Source organism: Muscardinus avellanarius (assembly GCF_963383645.1).
Source record: "Muscardinus avellanarius genome assembly, chromosome: 14".
NCBI classification, from domain to species: Eukaryota; Metazoa; Chordata; class Mammalia; order Rodentia; family Gliridae; genus Muscardinus; species Muscardinus avellanarius.
Window position 1 is genome coordinate 49,036,087 of NC_137800.1, and position 15,139 is coordinate 49,051,225.

A 15,139-nucleotide genomic window follows, 5' to 3' on the forward strand; every position below is an offset into this window, starting at 1 on the left:
AATGAAGTAAAGGCCTCAATTCAAAGCACAAACAACGGATTAGACCACATGGAGAACAGAATCTCGCTTTTAGAAGATGATCATTCCAAAAATGAACACATAGTTTCTAATCTAGAAAAAAATATCCAACAGCAGGAATCTGATATTGAAGAAATATGGGCCCATTTTAAGAGAGCTAACCTAAGAATAATTGGAATAGAGGAGGGAAAAGAAAGTGAAACCAAAGGGATCAACAATCTCTTCAAGGAAGTAATAGCAGAAAATTTTCCAAACATAGAGCAAGAGGTCGATACGCAGGTCCAGGAAACTTATAGAACTCCCTTTAGACAGGATCGGAGAAGAGGATCCCCACGCCACATAAGTGTCAAAATGACCAATGTGGAAGCCAAGCAGAGAATCTTAAAGGCAACAAAAGCAAAGGGCCAAGTGACATTCAGAGGCAAACCAATTAGAATCACTCCAGACTTCCCAAACCAAGTCATGAGAGCCAGAAGGGCTTGGAGTAACATATTCCCAATTTTGAAAGAAAACAACTTCCAGCCAAAAATTTCCTACCCAGCAAAACTTTCTATCAAATTAGATGAAGTAATAAGAAGCTTCCATGACAAACAGAAACTGAAGGAATTTTTGTCTTCAAAACCAGCACTAGAGAAAATACTCAAAGAGATTAACTACAAAGAAGAAATAGGTAACACACACCAGAACCAGAGAAACAAGAGTTTCTATCCAACAGTCAACTAAGATTGGTTATCTGTGGAGATTCATTACTTATGTTAGTCTTTTACCTATCTGTAAAGGGTATTGTTTGCCTTTATTGTTGTTAATTCTTAGGATTTCTAGTTGGAATATTAATATACCTTCAGATATAGCATTTGGAAATATTTTATCCCATTCTATTAGTAACTTTTAACTCTGTTTACATTGTCTTTGGATATACAATATATTTTTTTATTTTTTAGGGAGTTTGTATACTCTTCTGTTGCCTGTGCCATTGAAATCATATCCAAGAAATCACTGCCAATTTCAATGTTGTGAGGTTTTATGACCCAGATTTTCTTCTAAAATATAGTCTTAAGATTTATATTTAGGTCTTTTATCTATTTTGAGTTAATATTTGTATATGGGATTAGGTAAGGGTCCAACTTTATTCTTTTCCATGTAATTATTATGTTTCAACAATATTTAGTTAAAAGATTATTATTTCCACCACCAAATGTTCGTGGAAACCTTGTCAAAAATAACTTGACAATATAGGGAAGAATTTAACTCTAGGCTTGTATTTAACTCCAATGGTTTATATATCTGCCTTTAGAATAGTACTACACTGTTTCAATTATTGTAGCTTTATATGTTTTGAAATCAGAAAATATATATCTTCTAGCTTTGTTCTTTTTCAAGATCGTTTTGGGTATCTAGAGTCCATTTTCCATATTAGGATAGATTTTTTTTTTCTGAAAAATAAATATATAAATATATGATAGTTTCACCTAAAAAAAATAGAAAAAAAATATTCTCTGGTAAGAAAGAAAGTAAAAAGAAATATTGAAATGTTATCTTTAAGTCATCAAAAGCTTGGTATCAGACAAATGAAACTGTTATGTGAGATTATCATTTTTAATTTTGGATAAATTGCTATAATACTAGATGTCAACCACTAAGCCAAGCATGGGAGGGAGAGATGGGGAGAGAATGGGGTGGGGATTGGGTGGGGGCTGACTGTGCAATGTGTGCATGTATGTCTACAAAAGTTTGTATCCCACTATGATGTATGAATACAGTGCACCAATTTAAAAAAAAAAATTAAATAGGGCTGGAGGTAAGCTGAGAGTCTTGTAGAATCCCCAGTATTGCAAAAAAAAAAAAAAAAAAAGAAAAAAAAAAAGAAAAAAAAAAAAAAGAGAGAGAGGAATAAGAAAACTGGTACCGATTAAGTTCATAATAAATTTTATAAGAAGGCTGTGATTTTCAAAGTTTTGGAATAATGGTCAGAAAATAATGACAAGAACATATAAAAAATATTGAGATCATTCATTAAAGTATGAATTTTTGGCAGAGGAAGAGACTACTGAAGTATTGGAATCTACTCCTGATGAAAGCAGACTCACTCTAGAATCTCTCACATTTAACCTGCGTCTTCAGCTCTTCCTGTGTTTGATGTACTTCATTTCAATACAAGAACATAAACCACTTTTAATCATTTAAAACAACAAAAAAAGAATAGAAAAGAGGGTTTAGAGAAAGGTCACATTCTTGAAGTAGCTTTGCAATATGCAGAATATAGTACTGGCTTCAAAAATATATTTTGTGTACTTGCATTATTTAAGTATGAAGAGACCATCCTCTTCCTTTGTAAAATCAGCAAGCTGCATTCATTCAAGTACATTAACTTCATTGTATTTCATATAGTTTTATATGTGAGATGAGGCTAAGATAGAAAAAAGAAAAAATACCAACCAGCATAGAGCTGTTAATAAAAAAAACCTTTAAAATATTAATGATAGTAAAATACAATCAAATGAAAATCAACCCTGGATTAACACAACAAATTTCCCACTACATAAATAAGCTCTATTGTTTAGCAAAAATGTCCACTGTCAGAAGAGCTTGGTAAAGAAATATTTAAAACTAGAATGGGAAATGTGATTGTTCGGTTCATGTCAGAAGGTCCAATGGCCCAATGGCCGGGTGAGTCTGATTCTCAGCGGAGTGTGACCAGTTCTTCTGAAGAGGTAGGGTGGATGGCCACCGTGTTGTCAAAGTCCGCTTTTGTTGCTCCCATTTTTACTGCAACAGCAAAACCCTGCAGCATTTCGTCACACCCCATCCCTTGCATATGGATCCCAACCACCTGGGGAAAAGAGAAGTCGAGAAAAGGTCATTGTATATTAGGTACCCAGTCATGAAAGAAACACAACATTAACAAATCCCTGGAAGCCGGGCATGGTGGTGCACCCTTGTAATCTCAGTATTTGGAAGGCTGAGACAGGAGGATTCCTGGTTTGCAACCAGTCTCAGCTACTTAGTGAGGCCTGCTGCAAACTAGTGAGACCTTGTGAAAGAAAGAAAAAGAAAGAAAGAAAGAAAGAAAGAAAGAAAGAAAGAAAGAAAGAAAGAAAGAAAGAAAGAAGGAAAAAATAGGGCTGGGGGTGTAGGTTGGTGGTAGAATGCCCCTGGGTTCAATCCCCAGTACACACACACACTTGCTCGCGCTCTCCCCCTTCCTTCCTCTCTCCCTCTTTCTCTTTCTCTTTCTCTCTCTCTCTCTCTCACACTTGCTCGCGCTCTCCCCCTTCCTTCCTCTCTCCCTCTTTCTCTCTCTCTCTCTCTCTCTCTCTCTCTCTCTCTCTCTCTCTCTCTCTCACACTTGCTCGCGCTCTCCCCCTTCCTTCCTCTCTCCCTCTTCTCTCTCTCTCTCTCTCTCTCTCTCTCTCTCTCTCTCTCTCTCTCTGACATAGCAGAACTAACCAGTTGAAGCAGAAGGCTAATTTACTTGGGGATCCTCCATAACCCATCCCAGCCAATCCAAATACCAGCACCCTGTGGACTCTGCCACTTCCCAGCCCCTGGGCTCCCATACCTTCTCCTCCTTGTTGGCACAGACCATTTTCATCACACACTTTGTTTTCCTTGTTGTTACTGCGTGATACATTGGGGTAAAGGCTGTTGAATAGATCTTCACATTGTCTTTTCCATATTTATTAACAGCCTCATCTATAATGCACATTAAAAAAGCATCTATCAAAAAAAGATCTGAACAATTACACTGAACTATCAAAGACAGCCAGAAACATTAATCAGAATCAAACACTACCAAGATAAAGGACATTTTGCAAAATAAATACAGATGACATGTAATAAGAGAAAAGCTGAAGAATTTTGTCTTTAGATTAAAGGAGATCACACAGGGTATGAAAACTACATGTAATTACATTTAACTGAGCTAAATTCTGGACTTGGGAAAATGTTAAAAATGACATTTGAGATAACTGGCAAAAATTACATAACCTCTAAAATTTAGATAATATTGTATCAATTGAAGTTTTTCATTTTGAAAACTATATTGTGTTTATATAATGGAACAGCCTTGTTCCTTTTTTTTTTTTTTTTTTATGGTGCTGGGGATTGAACCCAGTGGTATACTACTTCTGAGCTATAACCCAACCCCTATTTTTTTTTTTTTTAGTGGTACTGGGGTTCCTGGAAACCCTATTACCTCCGGGCTACATTCCCAGACCTATTTTTATACGTTTTTATTTGGAAACAGGGTCTCTTAAGCCAGCACGGCTGGCTCTGAACCTGCACGATCCTCCTGTCTCTGCCTCCCAAGCGTGGGGATTACAAGTGTGCACCACCACGCCTGGCACCCAACCCCTATTTTATGTTTTACTTTGAATCAAGATCTCGCTAAATTACTCAGAGCCTCACTACATTGCTGAGGTTGGCCTAGAACCTGTGATCCTCCTGTCTCAGCCTCCAAAATAGTGGCATTACAGGCGTGCGCCACCATACCTGGCAAACTGCCTTGTTCTTTCTTTTTTTCCCCCCCCAGTACTAGGGAAAGAACCCAGGGGAATTCTACCTCCAAACTACACCCCCAATTTTATTTTTTATTCTTTACTTGGAAACATGGTCTCACTGAGTTGCAAAGGGCCTCACTAAGTAGCTGAAGCTGTCTGCGAATCGCAATCCTCCTGTCTCAGCCTCCCAAATGCTGGGATTACAGGTGTGTGCCATCAACCCTGGTTCTGCCTTGTTTTTAATAAAGACATACTGAAATGCATGTGATAGTGTAGAGTAAGAAAATAATATAGCAAAATTATTACAAATAATGCACCAATAAAAAATTTTTAAAAATTATTAGAAATAAGATGGGTATGGTGAAGCATGCCTGTAATCCCAGTATTCAGGAGGCCAAAACAGGTGAATTTAATGTTTCAGATCAGCCTCAGCAACTTAGTGAAACCTTATTTCAAAATAAACAAGCAAACAAACAAACAAAAAGAAAAAGTAAAAGAAAAAAAAAAAAAGAAAAGCCAAGTATGGTGGTCAATGCCTGTAATTCCAGTACATGGGAAGCTGAGACAGGACTGCAGGTTCACGAAGAGCCTAAGCAACATAGCAAGACCCACAGCAACTTAGATCCTGTTTCCAAATAAAAAAATAAAACAAAACAAAATAGTGCTGGGGGTGTAATTCAGAGATAAAATGCCCCTAGGTTCAATCCATAGTACAAAAAAAAAAAAAAAAAAAGACATATAGGAGTTCTCCAAACTTGTGTTTAGAGCTGGGCATGGTGGCACACACTTGTAATCCCAGTACTGGGAGGCTGAGACAGGAGGATCCCAGTTCATGGACAGTCTCAGCTTAGCTGTTTAAGGAGGCCTCTGCAACTTAAGTGAGACCTTATTTCAAAATAAAGAATAAAAACATAGGGCTGGGGTGTAGTCTGGAGGTAGAATGTCCTTGGGTTCAATCCCCAGTACCGCCAAAATAAATAAATAAATAAATAAATAAATAAATAAATAAATAAATAAATAGGGCTGGGGATGTAACTCAAAGCTAGAATGTCTCTGGGCTCATTCCCCAATACAACACACAGTCACACACTCACACATACACACACAAAAAATCAGAGAGATAAACAGTGTGATGTGGAGAAAAAAAACTATATCCTCAAAGTATTAGCAGCTGGGAAGTAAACTGAATTGGAACTATGACTAGAAACTAAACATGAAGGAGGGCAATATGGGGATGAGAAAATTTAGTTGGCTAGCAGAGAACTAGTTTAAAGAAAACCATAAGTGACCTTCATTTTCAATACCTACCTTCCGTGAGCCCCACTGTCCCGATAGGTGGGTGGCTGAAGACTACTGTGGGGATGTTGTCATAGTCTAATTTGGAATCTTCTTTGCATTCAAAAAGTCTATGGGCAAGTTTTCGGCCAGCAGCTATTGCAACTACAAAGATATTTTAAAGCCAATGTTTATCGTATTGTTCATTTTACCATAGCAGAATCATTCTAGCATAACAAACTGGTTTTGACAAAATACAATGCCAGTGCTCATTATATAATATCTAGTTCAATACAATGAAAATATATCAATGTCTTAGTGAACAACTTAAAGCTACTGACTTATGTGAATTCTGTATTCTATTACTAAAGCAAAAACAACAAAAACCCCCCATACATCCATAAGTTCCCAATTACCTGGTAGTAATGAGGATAATAGATTTCTGATATTTAGTTTTATAGACTTCTATATATAACCATATTCATTTAACAGTAAGAATTTTTTTTTTTTGCAGTACCGGAGATTGAATCCAGCTACATCCTTAATCCTTTTTATTTGTTTTGAAACACAGGGTCTCACTAGGTTGCTGAGAATCTCATTAAATTGCTGAGCCTGGTACTGAACCGGTGATCCTTCTGTCTCAGCCTCCCAAGAATTGACAGGTATGTGTCACCACTCCTGTTAAGATTTTGTGTGTGTGGCACTAGGGAATGAACCCAGAGGTATTCTACCTGAGATACACCCTCAGCCCTATTGTATTTTTTTTTTTTTTTTCTGAGACAGGGCCTCACCGGGTTGCTTGAAAGTCTCACTACTTGCTGAAGGGATCCTTGAACTTATGATCCTCCTGTCTGAGCCTCGAAAGTACTGCGATTACAGGCATGTGCTACCACACCCGGCTATTATTTTGCTTTTGTTAAAACAACTTCCTTGGGGGATTCAAAATGGTGACTGCAGGATGCAGCACATCTCAGTAGCTGAAACAAAGATCAACTACTAAAAAGGCAGCGTCTTGACAAACAAAATAAATAAAGTTCACAAACCAAAACAGAACCAGGAACCACGGTGGAAGGATCGCGGTTCGTGGACAGCCTCAGCTACTTAGTGAGCCCCTTTGCAACTTAGTAAGACCCTGTCTCAAAATAAAGAATAGCCGGTGTGGTGGCGCACGCTTGTAATCCCCACGCTTGGGAGGCAGAAACAGGAGGATCGCACAGTTTCAAAACCAGCCGCACAGGTTTAAAGCCAGCCGCACAGGTTTAAAGCTAGCCGCACAGGTTTGAAGCCAGCCGCGCTGGCTTAGGAGACACTGTTTCCAAATAAAAAAGTATAAAAATAGATCTGGGAGTGTACCCCAAAGGTAGAGGGTTTCCAGGAACCCAAGTACCACCACCAAAAAAAATAAAAAATAAAGAACAGGGCAGGGGGTGTAGCTTGGAGGTCGAATGCCCCTGGGTTCCATTCCCAGACCCGAAAAAAAAAAAAAAAAAAAAAATTAAAGAAATTGAAGAAGACCTTGGAAGATGGAAACATCTCCCTTGCTCATAAATAGAAGAATAAATATCATAAAAATGGCCATTCTGCCAAAGGGATCTACAGATTCAATACAAGTCCTATCAAAATGCCAACGACATTCTTCATAGACCTAGAAAATTCAGTCATGAACTTTATATGGAGAAAGAAAAGACCCAGAATAGCTGAAGCAATCCTCAGCAATAAGAACCATGCAGGAGGTATCACAATAATCCTGGACTTCAAATTATACTATAGAGCCGGGCGTGGTGGCTCACGCTTGTAATCCCAGCACTTGGGAGGCTGAGACAGGAGGATCGTACAGGTTCGAAGCCAGCCCCAGCTACTTAGTGAGGCTCTCAGCAACTTAGTGAGACCCTGTTCCCAAATAAAATATAAAGGTTCCACCCCCAGTACCACCAAAAAAAAAAAAAAAAAAAAATATATATATATATATGTATATATTATAGAGCAATAGTAGTAAAAACAGCATGGTATTGGCACAACAACAGACATACAGACCAGTGGAACAGAAGAGAAGATATAGAAACAAACACACATACCCCTAGTCAATTAATTTTTGACCAGGGGGCCAAATTCATACGCTGGAGAAAAGACAGCCTTTTCAACAAACGGTGCTGGGAGAATTGGCTATCCATTTGTAGAAAGATGGAACTAAATCCTTACCTTTCACTGTGCACAGAAATCACCTCGAGATGGATCAAAGACTTAGAAATTAGACCAGGGACTGTTAAGTTATTAGAGGAGGGCATAGGATCCACACTCCAACATATAGGCACAGGCAGTAACTTTCTCAAAAAGACCTCCAAAGCACAGGAAATTAAAGCAAGAATTAACAAGTGGGATGGCATCAAACTAAAAAGTTTCTTCTCATCAAAAGAATCCACCAAGAAACTAAAGAGGAAGCCTACAGAATGGGAGAAGATTCTTTACCAGCCACCACTCTGATAGAGGACTAATATCCAGAATATGCACAGAACTCAAAAGACTCTACACTAGCAAAACAAATAACCCAATCAAGCTGGGCGTGGTGGCACATGCTTGTAATCCCAGCATTCGGGAGGCTGAGACCAGAGGATCACAGTTCACAGATGCCTCGGCTACTTAGTGAGGCCCTCTGCAACTCAGTGAGACCCGGTTTCAAATTAAAGAATAAAAAAAAAAAAAATAGGGCAGGGGGCTGTAGCTTGGAGGTCGAATGCCCCTGGGTTCCACCCCGACAAGCAAAAAAAAAAAAAAAAAACCTAATCAAGAAATGGGCAACTGAGCCGGGCGTGGTGACGCACGCAATCCCTGCACTTGGGAGGCTGAGACAGGAGGATCGCACAGGTTCAAAGCCAGCCTCAGCTACTTAGTGACGCTCTCAGCAACTTGGTGAGACCCTGTTTCCAAATAAAATATAAAATAGGTCTGGGAGTATAGCCCAGAGGTAGAAAGCCTCTGGGTTCCACCCCCAGTTACCATAAAAAAAAAAAAAATGGGCCACTGAATTGAATAGATACTTCACAAAAGAAGAGATACAAAGGGCCAATAGATACATGAAAAGATGTTCAACATCATTAGCCATCAGGGAGATGCAAATCAAAACTACACTGAGATTCTATCTAACCCCAATTAGAGTGGCAAGCATAAGGAAATCAAATAATAACAAATGCTGGCGAGGATGTGAGGAAAGAGGAACTCTTTTACACCGTTGATGGGAGTACAAACTAGTTCAGCCGCTATGGAGATCAGTGTGGAGATTCCTTAGAAAACTGGGAATGGATCCACCACATGATCTGTCTATACCACTCTGGGGTATTCCAAAGGGGCTGAAATCAAAGAACTTCAAAGCAGCACAATTTGTAACTGCCAAAATATGGAACTAACCTAGGTCTCCATCAACAGATGAATGGATTGCAAAATTATGAGAATTACACACAATGGAATTCTACTCAGCTATAAAGAAGAACAAAATCATGTCATTCGCAAGAAGATGGAAAGACCTGGAAAACATTGTTAAGTGAGATCAGCTAAGCACAGAAAGAGAAGGGACATATGTTTTGTCTAATATGCCCAAACCAGGGAGTATTAGGAATACTAGAGGGACTCCAGATAATGGAGGAGAAACCTCGGCAAAGCTAGAATGGAAGGACAGGAGAATATGGATGAGGTTAGTTAAGAGAGGAGCTACATGCAAATATATGTAAAAGTATGAATGTAGCATGGTCAACCTGAACACTCATTGTTGGGGGGATGGGGGGAGAGGGCACCAAGCACAGTCTGAATATATGCCATTTTCAATATGATCCACATAAAAATTAAAAAAAAGATGGTGAATAAATGAAAAAATATAATAATGTTTCATCCCCTTAAGAAAAAATAAAGCAACTTCCTTCCAGGCATGGTGGCATACACCTATAATCCCAGTACTTGGGAGGCTCACAAAGGAGGATCAGTTTTGAAGCCAGTCAGAGTTACTATGCAAGGCTTTCAGCAAGCAATTTAACAAGACCTTGTTTCCAAATAAAAAATAAAATAGGATTGCGGTGTCAGAGGTCGAATATTCCTGAGTTCAATCCCCAGCACCTCCCCCACACACACCAACAACTTCCTGTCAACACCAAATTTCAGTCAATGCTTGGGGAGCATCTCAGTGTTACAGCACTTGCCTAGCATGTGGAAGGCCCTGAATTTGATCTCTAGCACAATAAATTCAGTTAGGACAAGTAAGTATAAGGGCTCTACTGCATAACATGGTGACTAATATCAGTGCACTGTATACTTGAAAACTGCTAAGAGAGTAAGTAGACTAAAGTGTTCTCAGCTAGGCACAGTAGCACACAACTGTAATCCCAGTACTTGGGAGGCCAAAACAGAAGGATCATAGGTTCAAGGCCAGCCTCAGTAACTTAGTGAGACGCTCACAATTTAGCAAGATCTTTACAACTTAGCAAGACCCTGTCTCAAAGTAAAATAAAGATAATAGGGCTGTGGGTGTAGGTCGTTGATAGAATACCCTTGGTTCAATGTCCAGTGGCATACACAGACCAAAAAATAATAGTAATTAAAATAATAAAAAAGTGTTCTCACAAAAGGGGAAAAATTTAGTATGTTAGGTAGTATAAGGTTAACCAGGCGTAGTGACGCATGCTTGTAATCCCAGTACTTGGATGGTTGAGACAGGAGGATCCCAGGTTCGCAGCCAGCTTCAACTACTTAGTGAGGCCCTCCACAACTTATATCCTGTTTTGTTTTATCTTATTTATTTATTTATTTATCTATTTACTTATTTTTGTGGTTCTGGGGATGGAAGCCAAGGGCATTTGACCTCCAACCTACACTCCTGCCCTTTTTATTCTTTCTTTTGAAACAGGATCTCACTAAGTTACAGAGGGGCTCACTAAGTAGCTGAGGCTGTTCACGAACTGCTATCCTCCTGACTCAGCCTCCTGAGTGCTGGGATTACAAATGTGGGCCACCATATCCGACTTATACCCCGTTTTAAAATAAAGAATAAAAAATAGGGCTGAGGGTGTAGCTTGGAGATAGAATGCCCTTGTTTTCCATCCCAGGTACCGGAAAAAAAAAAAAGAGTTAGGAGCTGGGTGAGTTGGCACACACCTGTAATCCCAGCTATTCTTTGGAAGCTGAAGATTGCAACCTGGGCAGCTTAGCGAAACCCTGTCCCAAACACCACCACCACCACCCCAGAAAAAAAGACTTTCCTAAGATTTAAAAGGTATGTGGTAGGGAGCAGGGCATGGTGGTATACATTTGTAATCTTAGTACTGTTTCAAATAAAAGAATTAAAATGGGGTGGGGATATAGCCCAGAGGTTAGAATGCCCCTGAGTTCAATCCCCAGTACCTTAAAAAGAGACCCTGTTTCCAAATAAAAAATATAAAATAGGTCTGGGGAGTGCAGCCTGGAGGTAGAAGGGTTCCATCCCCAGGACCACCAAAAAAAAAAAAAAAAAAGCGGGACACAGAATGTGCACAGTGCTCCTCTGCTCCTCCTCTTGGGAGGTGGCTGAGTCCTGGTTGAGGAAGAAAAGAGTACTACTGGCTGTGTGAGGGCCAGGTATTCACACAAGAACATGGATCTGACTACTTCCAGAACCACTTCCAGGCAACCCACACAGCCTTTAAAGGCTGGCCTTTAACTTGTGGTCATCCTGTTTCAGCCTCCCAGGTACCAGGATCATAGGCCTGTGATACCATACCTGAACATTTTTATCTGTGTGTATGTGTGGTCCTAGGATTGAACCCAGGGGCATTCTTCCTCCAAGAGACAACCCCACTCTCTTTTATTAATTTTTTTTTTTTTACAGTACTGGGAGTGGAACCCACGGGCATTCTACCTCCAAGCTACACTCCCAGCCTATCTTTTAGTCTTTATTTTGAAACAGGGTCTCACTGAGTTGCCAAGGGCCTAAGTAGCTGAGGCTGGCTGCGAATCACGATCCTCCTGTCTCAGTCTTCCGAATGCTGGGATTACAAACGTGTGCCACCATGCCTGACTCTTTTATTTTTATTTTGAAACAGGCTCACTTAGTTGCTGATGGCCTTACTCAACTGCTGAGATCATTCTTGAACCTGCGATCCTTCTGTCTGATTCTCTCAAGAGCTGGGATCAAAGGCAAGTGCCATCATGCCCAGCCATTTTTACCATTTTGACAACATGAAGACACTCATTCTTTCAATTTGCTGAAGTGAATTTGTGAAATGGCAGATGATATAAAGTAGCACACCGGGCCTCCCATCCCAAGAAAGGAAGAGGCATTACCTGGGGTAAGAAGAGCTTTTCCACAAACATCCCCAACAGCGTAGACACCTTTGACATTGGTATTCTGGAATTCATCTACTATAATATGGCCTTTCTCATCAGTTTGAATGCCCTAAAATTGTAAAGGAGTATCGCATAAATACTGGTTCATCTAGTAAAAATGGCAGAACAAACTTCTGGGTCTGCCTCTTCACACATCAACAGCCCTTCACCCAAACATCCAAGAAGCACCAGACTTAATACATGAAAAACTCCTAACATTGGCAGTTTTGTATGTTTTGCTTAATATGAAAGGTGTACTGTTTTAGCCGATTTTTAGGTGTTTTAACAGGACTTGTCACTATGGTGTACAATTCAACTGATGAGGGGAACATGAAAAGGAAGGGCTCAATGATTAGATGTGCTCCTTGCAATCCAGGCAGGGATCTCTCCTGCTTTCACTGAACGTTCTTCCTCAGGCATGCTAACAAGCACCTTCTAGAGACACAGGATGAAGCAGACACCAAAAGCACATGCCTTTGAAGTTTACCACTGTATTTTTTAAAATCCAAGCAAAATTTGCATCCTGCACTAAAACATACTTGTTTGACATTTCCCATAACCAAAATGTTTTACTCTATGCCAAATCATATTTTTGCTTTAAGTTCTGTTGTGCTTGCCTATGGATTTGCAGATATCAGGTAGATATACTCCAGTGTGAAGTAGAGGGAGAAAATAGGGATGAGAGTGTAGCTTAGTGGCCGAGCATATGCTTAGCCAGACAAAAAGCTCTTGATTCGATTCCTAGCACAGCCAAAAAAAAAAAAAAAAAAAATTGTCTCCTTTGTAGCCAGATAGACTGGGGTTCAAATCCTAGCTTTGCTATTTATTAGCTAGGATAATGTCTAACCACCTATTTATCAACAAATATTAAAGCTTCTATTGCAAGTGAGGATTTAACCTCATGACTGAAAATACAGTGTTTAAACAGCCTTCTTATTCCAGAGAGCTTACAGTGTGCTTAATTATCTATCATTCCTGGGCCCCTGCTGTCCACATCCTCACTCCTAAAATAGTCACTAACAAGATTACAATGGATTAGTAATACATCAACAAAACATAACAGCTAGGCATGGTGGCACACACTTGTAATCCCAGTAATTGGGAGGCTGAGACAGGAGGATTGTGCAGGTTCAAAGTCAGCCTCAGCAACTTAGTGAGACCCTGTTTCCAAATAAAAATATTAATAGGTCTGGGAGTGTAGCCTGGAGGTATAAGTCCCTAGGTTTCATCCCCAGTACCACAAAAAGACCTAACAAATAATAGTCATTCCGCCGGGCGTGGTGGCGCACGCTTGTAATCCCCGCGCTTGGGAGGCGGAGACAGGAGGATCGCGCAGGTTCGAAGCCAGCCGTGCTGGCGTAAGAGACCCTGTTTCAAAAATATAAAACAGGTCTGGGAGTGTAGCCCGGAGGAAGAAGGGCTTCCAGGAACCCCAGTACCACCAAAAAAAAAAATAATAATAATAGTCATTCCATTTGTGTGTGTCCACACGTGTGTAGGTGCGTGTGTGCATATGCTCATGGTACAAGGAATTGAACCCAGAAGCATCTACCTCCAAGGTACACCCTCAGCTCCTTTATTTAAAAATTTTTTTTTTTTTTTTTTTTTTTTGTGGTACTGGGGTTCCTGGAAGCCCTTCTACTGCCGGGCTACACTCCCAGACCTATTTTATATTTTTTATTTTGGAAACAGAGTCTCTTAAGCCAGCGAGGCTGGCTCTGAACAAGCTCGATCCTTCTGTCTCCGCCTCCCAAGCATGCGCCACCACACCCGGCTCGGCTACCCTGTTTTAAAATTTTAAAAAATAGCCGGGTGTGGTGGCGCACACTTGTAATCCCTGCGCTTGGGAGGCGGAGACTGGAGGATCGCGCTGGTTCGGAGCCAGCATAAGAGACCCTGTTTCCACATAAAAAGTAAAAAAATAGGTCTGGGAGTGTAGCCCGTGGGAGTGTATCCCAGGGGTAGAAGGGCTTCCAGGAACCCCAGTACCACCAAAAAACAACAACAACAAACAAACAAAAACAAAACAGGGTAGCTGAGCGTGGTGGCACACGCTTGTAATCCTCGCGATTGGAAGGCGGAGTCAAGAGGATCATGCAGGTTTGAAGCTAGCCTCACTGGTTTAAAGAGACCCTGTTTCCAAATAAAAATATAAAATAAGTCTGGGAGTGTAGTCCGGAGGTAGAAAGCCCCTGGGTTCCATCCCCAGTACCACCAAAAAAAACAAAACCAAAAACAAAAAAACAGGGTCTCACTAGATTGCTAAGAGTCTCGCAAATTGCTGAGGCTGTCCTCAAACCTGCAATTCTCCTATCTCAGCTTCTCATGTACTGAGATTTCAGGTGTGTGCCATCATGCCCAGTCAGTCATTCATTTGACATTACACAGATATATCTTAACATGAATGAGATTGAATATATTTCTTTTTCTTGTCCTGTTCTTCAAAAATTTAGCAAATGTAACTGAATGCTGAACCTACTAATGTTCATACTTGTACAAAGGCAAAAATATCTCTTTAGAAAACTGGATGACTCTAGTTTTGTTAATCAACCTAGTATGACTAAATTTCATAGAATAAGATTAAAAATGAGTCAAATAAGCCTGGCATGGTGGCACATGCTTATAATCCCCGCACTTGGGAGGCTGACAGGAGGATTGCACAGGTTCGAAGCCAGCCTCAGCCACTTAGTGAGACTCTCAGCAACTTAGTGAGACCCTGTTTCTAAATAAAGTCTAAAATAGGTCTGGGAGTATAGCTCGGAGGTAGAAGGCCTCTGGGTTCCTCCCCCAGTACCACAAAAAAAAAAAAAAAAAGGGTCAAATAGTTCCATGGCAATCCTTCTTTCTCAGTCTTCCAACTATTGGGATTTCAGGTGTGCACCACCACGCCCTGCTAAATTTATTGACTTTGAATGCATTTTCTCTTTTATTCTTCTCTATTACCCAATAGTAAGGCAAGCTGGGTTTTTTTCTTTTCTTCTTTTTTTTTTTGGTGGTATTTTATA

General features: G+C 40.1%; 1 protein-coding gene across 4 annotated transcripts in view; it reads right to left on the bottom strand.

The window, feature by feature from the left end:
* Window positions 1-2,698: 2,698 nt before the first annotated feature.
* Window positions 2,699-15,139, bottom strand: part of GSR (glutathione-disulfide reductase) — a gene marked incomplete at both ends in the record, with an annotated part of 60,213 nt that continues 47,772 nt past the window's right edge. For all 4 annotated transcript variants that reach the window (XM_080710170.1, XM_080710168.1, XM_080710169.1 and 1 more), the window contains 4 exons: window positions 2,699-2,848; window positions 3,578-3,711; window positions 5,826-5,957; window positions 12,093-12,204. In XM_080710170.1, coding sequence (XP_080566296.1) covers window positions 2,699-2,848; window positions 3,578-3,711; window positions 5,826-5,957; window positions 12,093-12,204 — 528 coding nt within the window. The remainder of the gene's footprint in view (window positions 2,849-3,577; window positions 3,712-5,825; window positions 5,958-12,092; window positions 12,205-15,139) is intronic.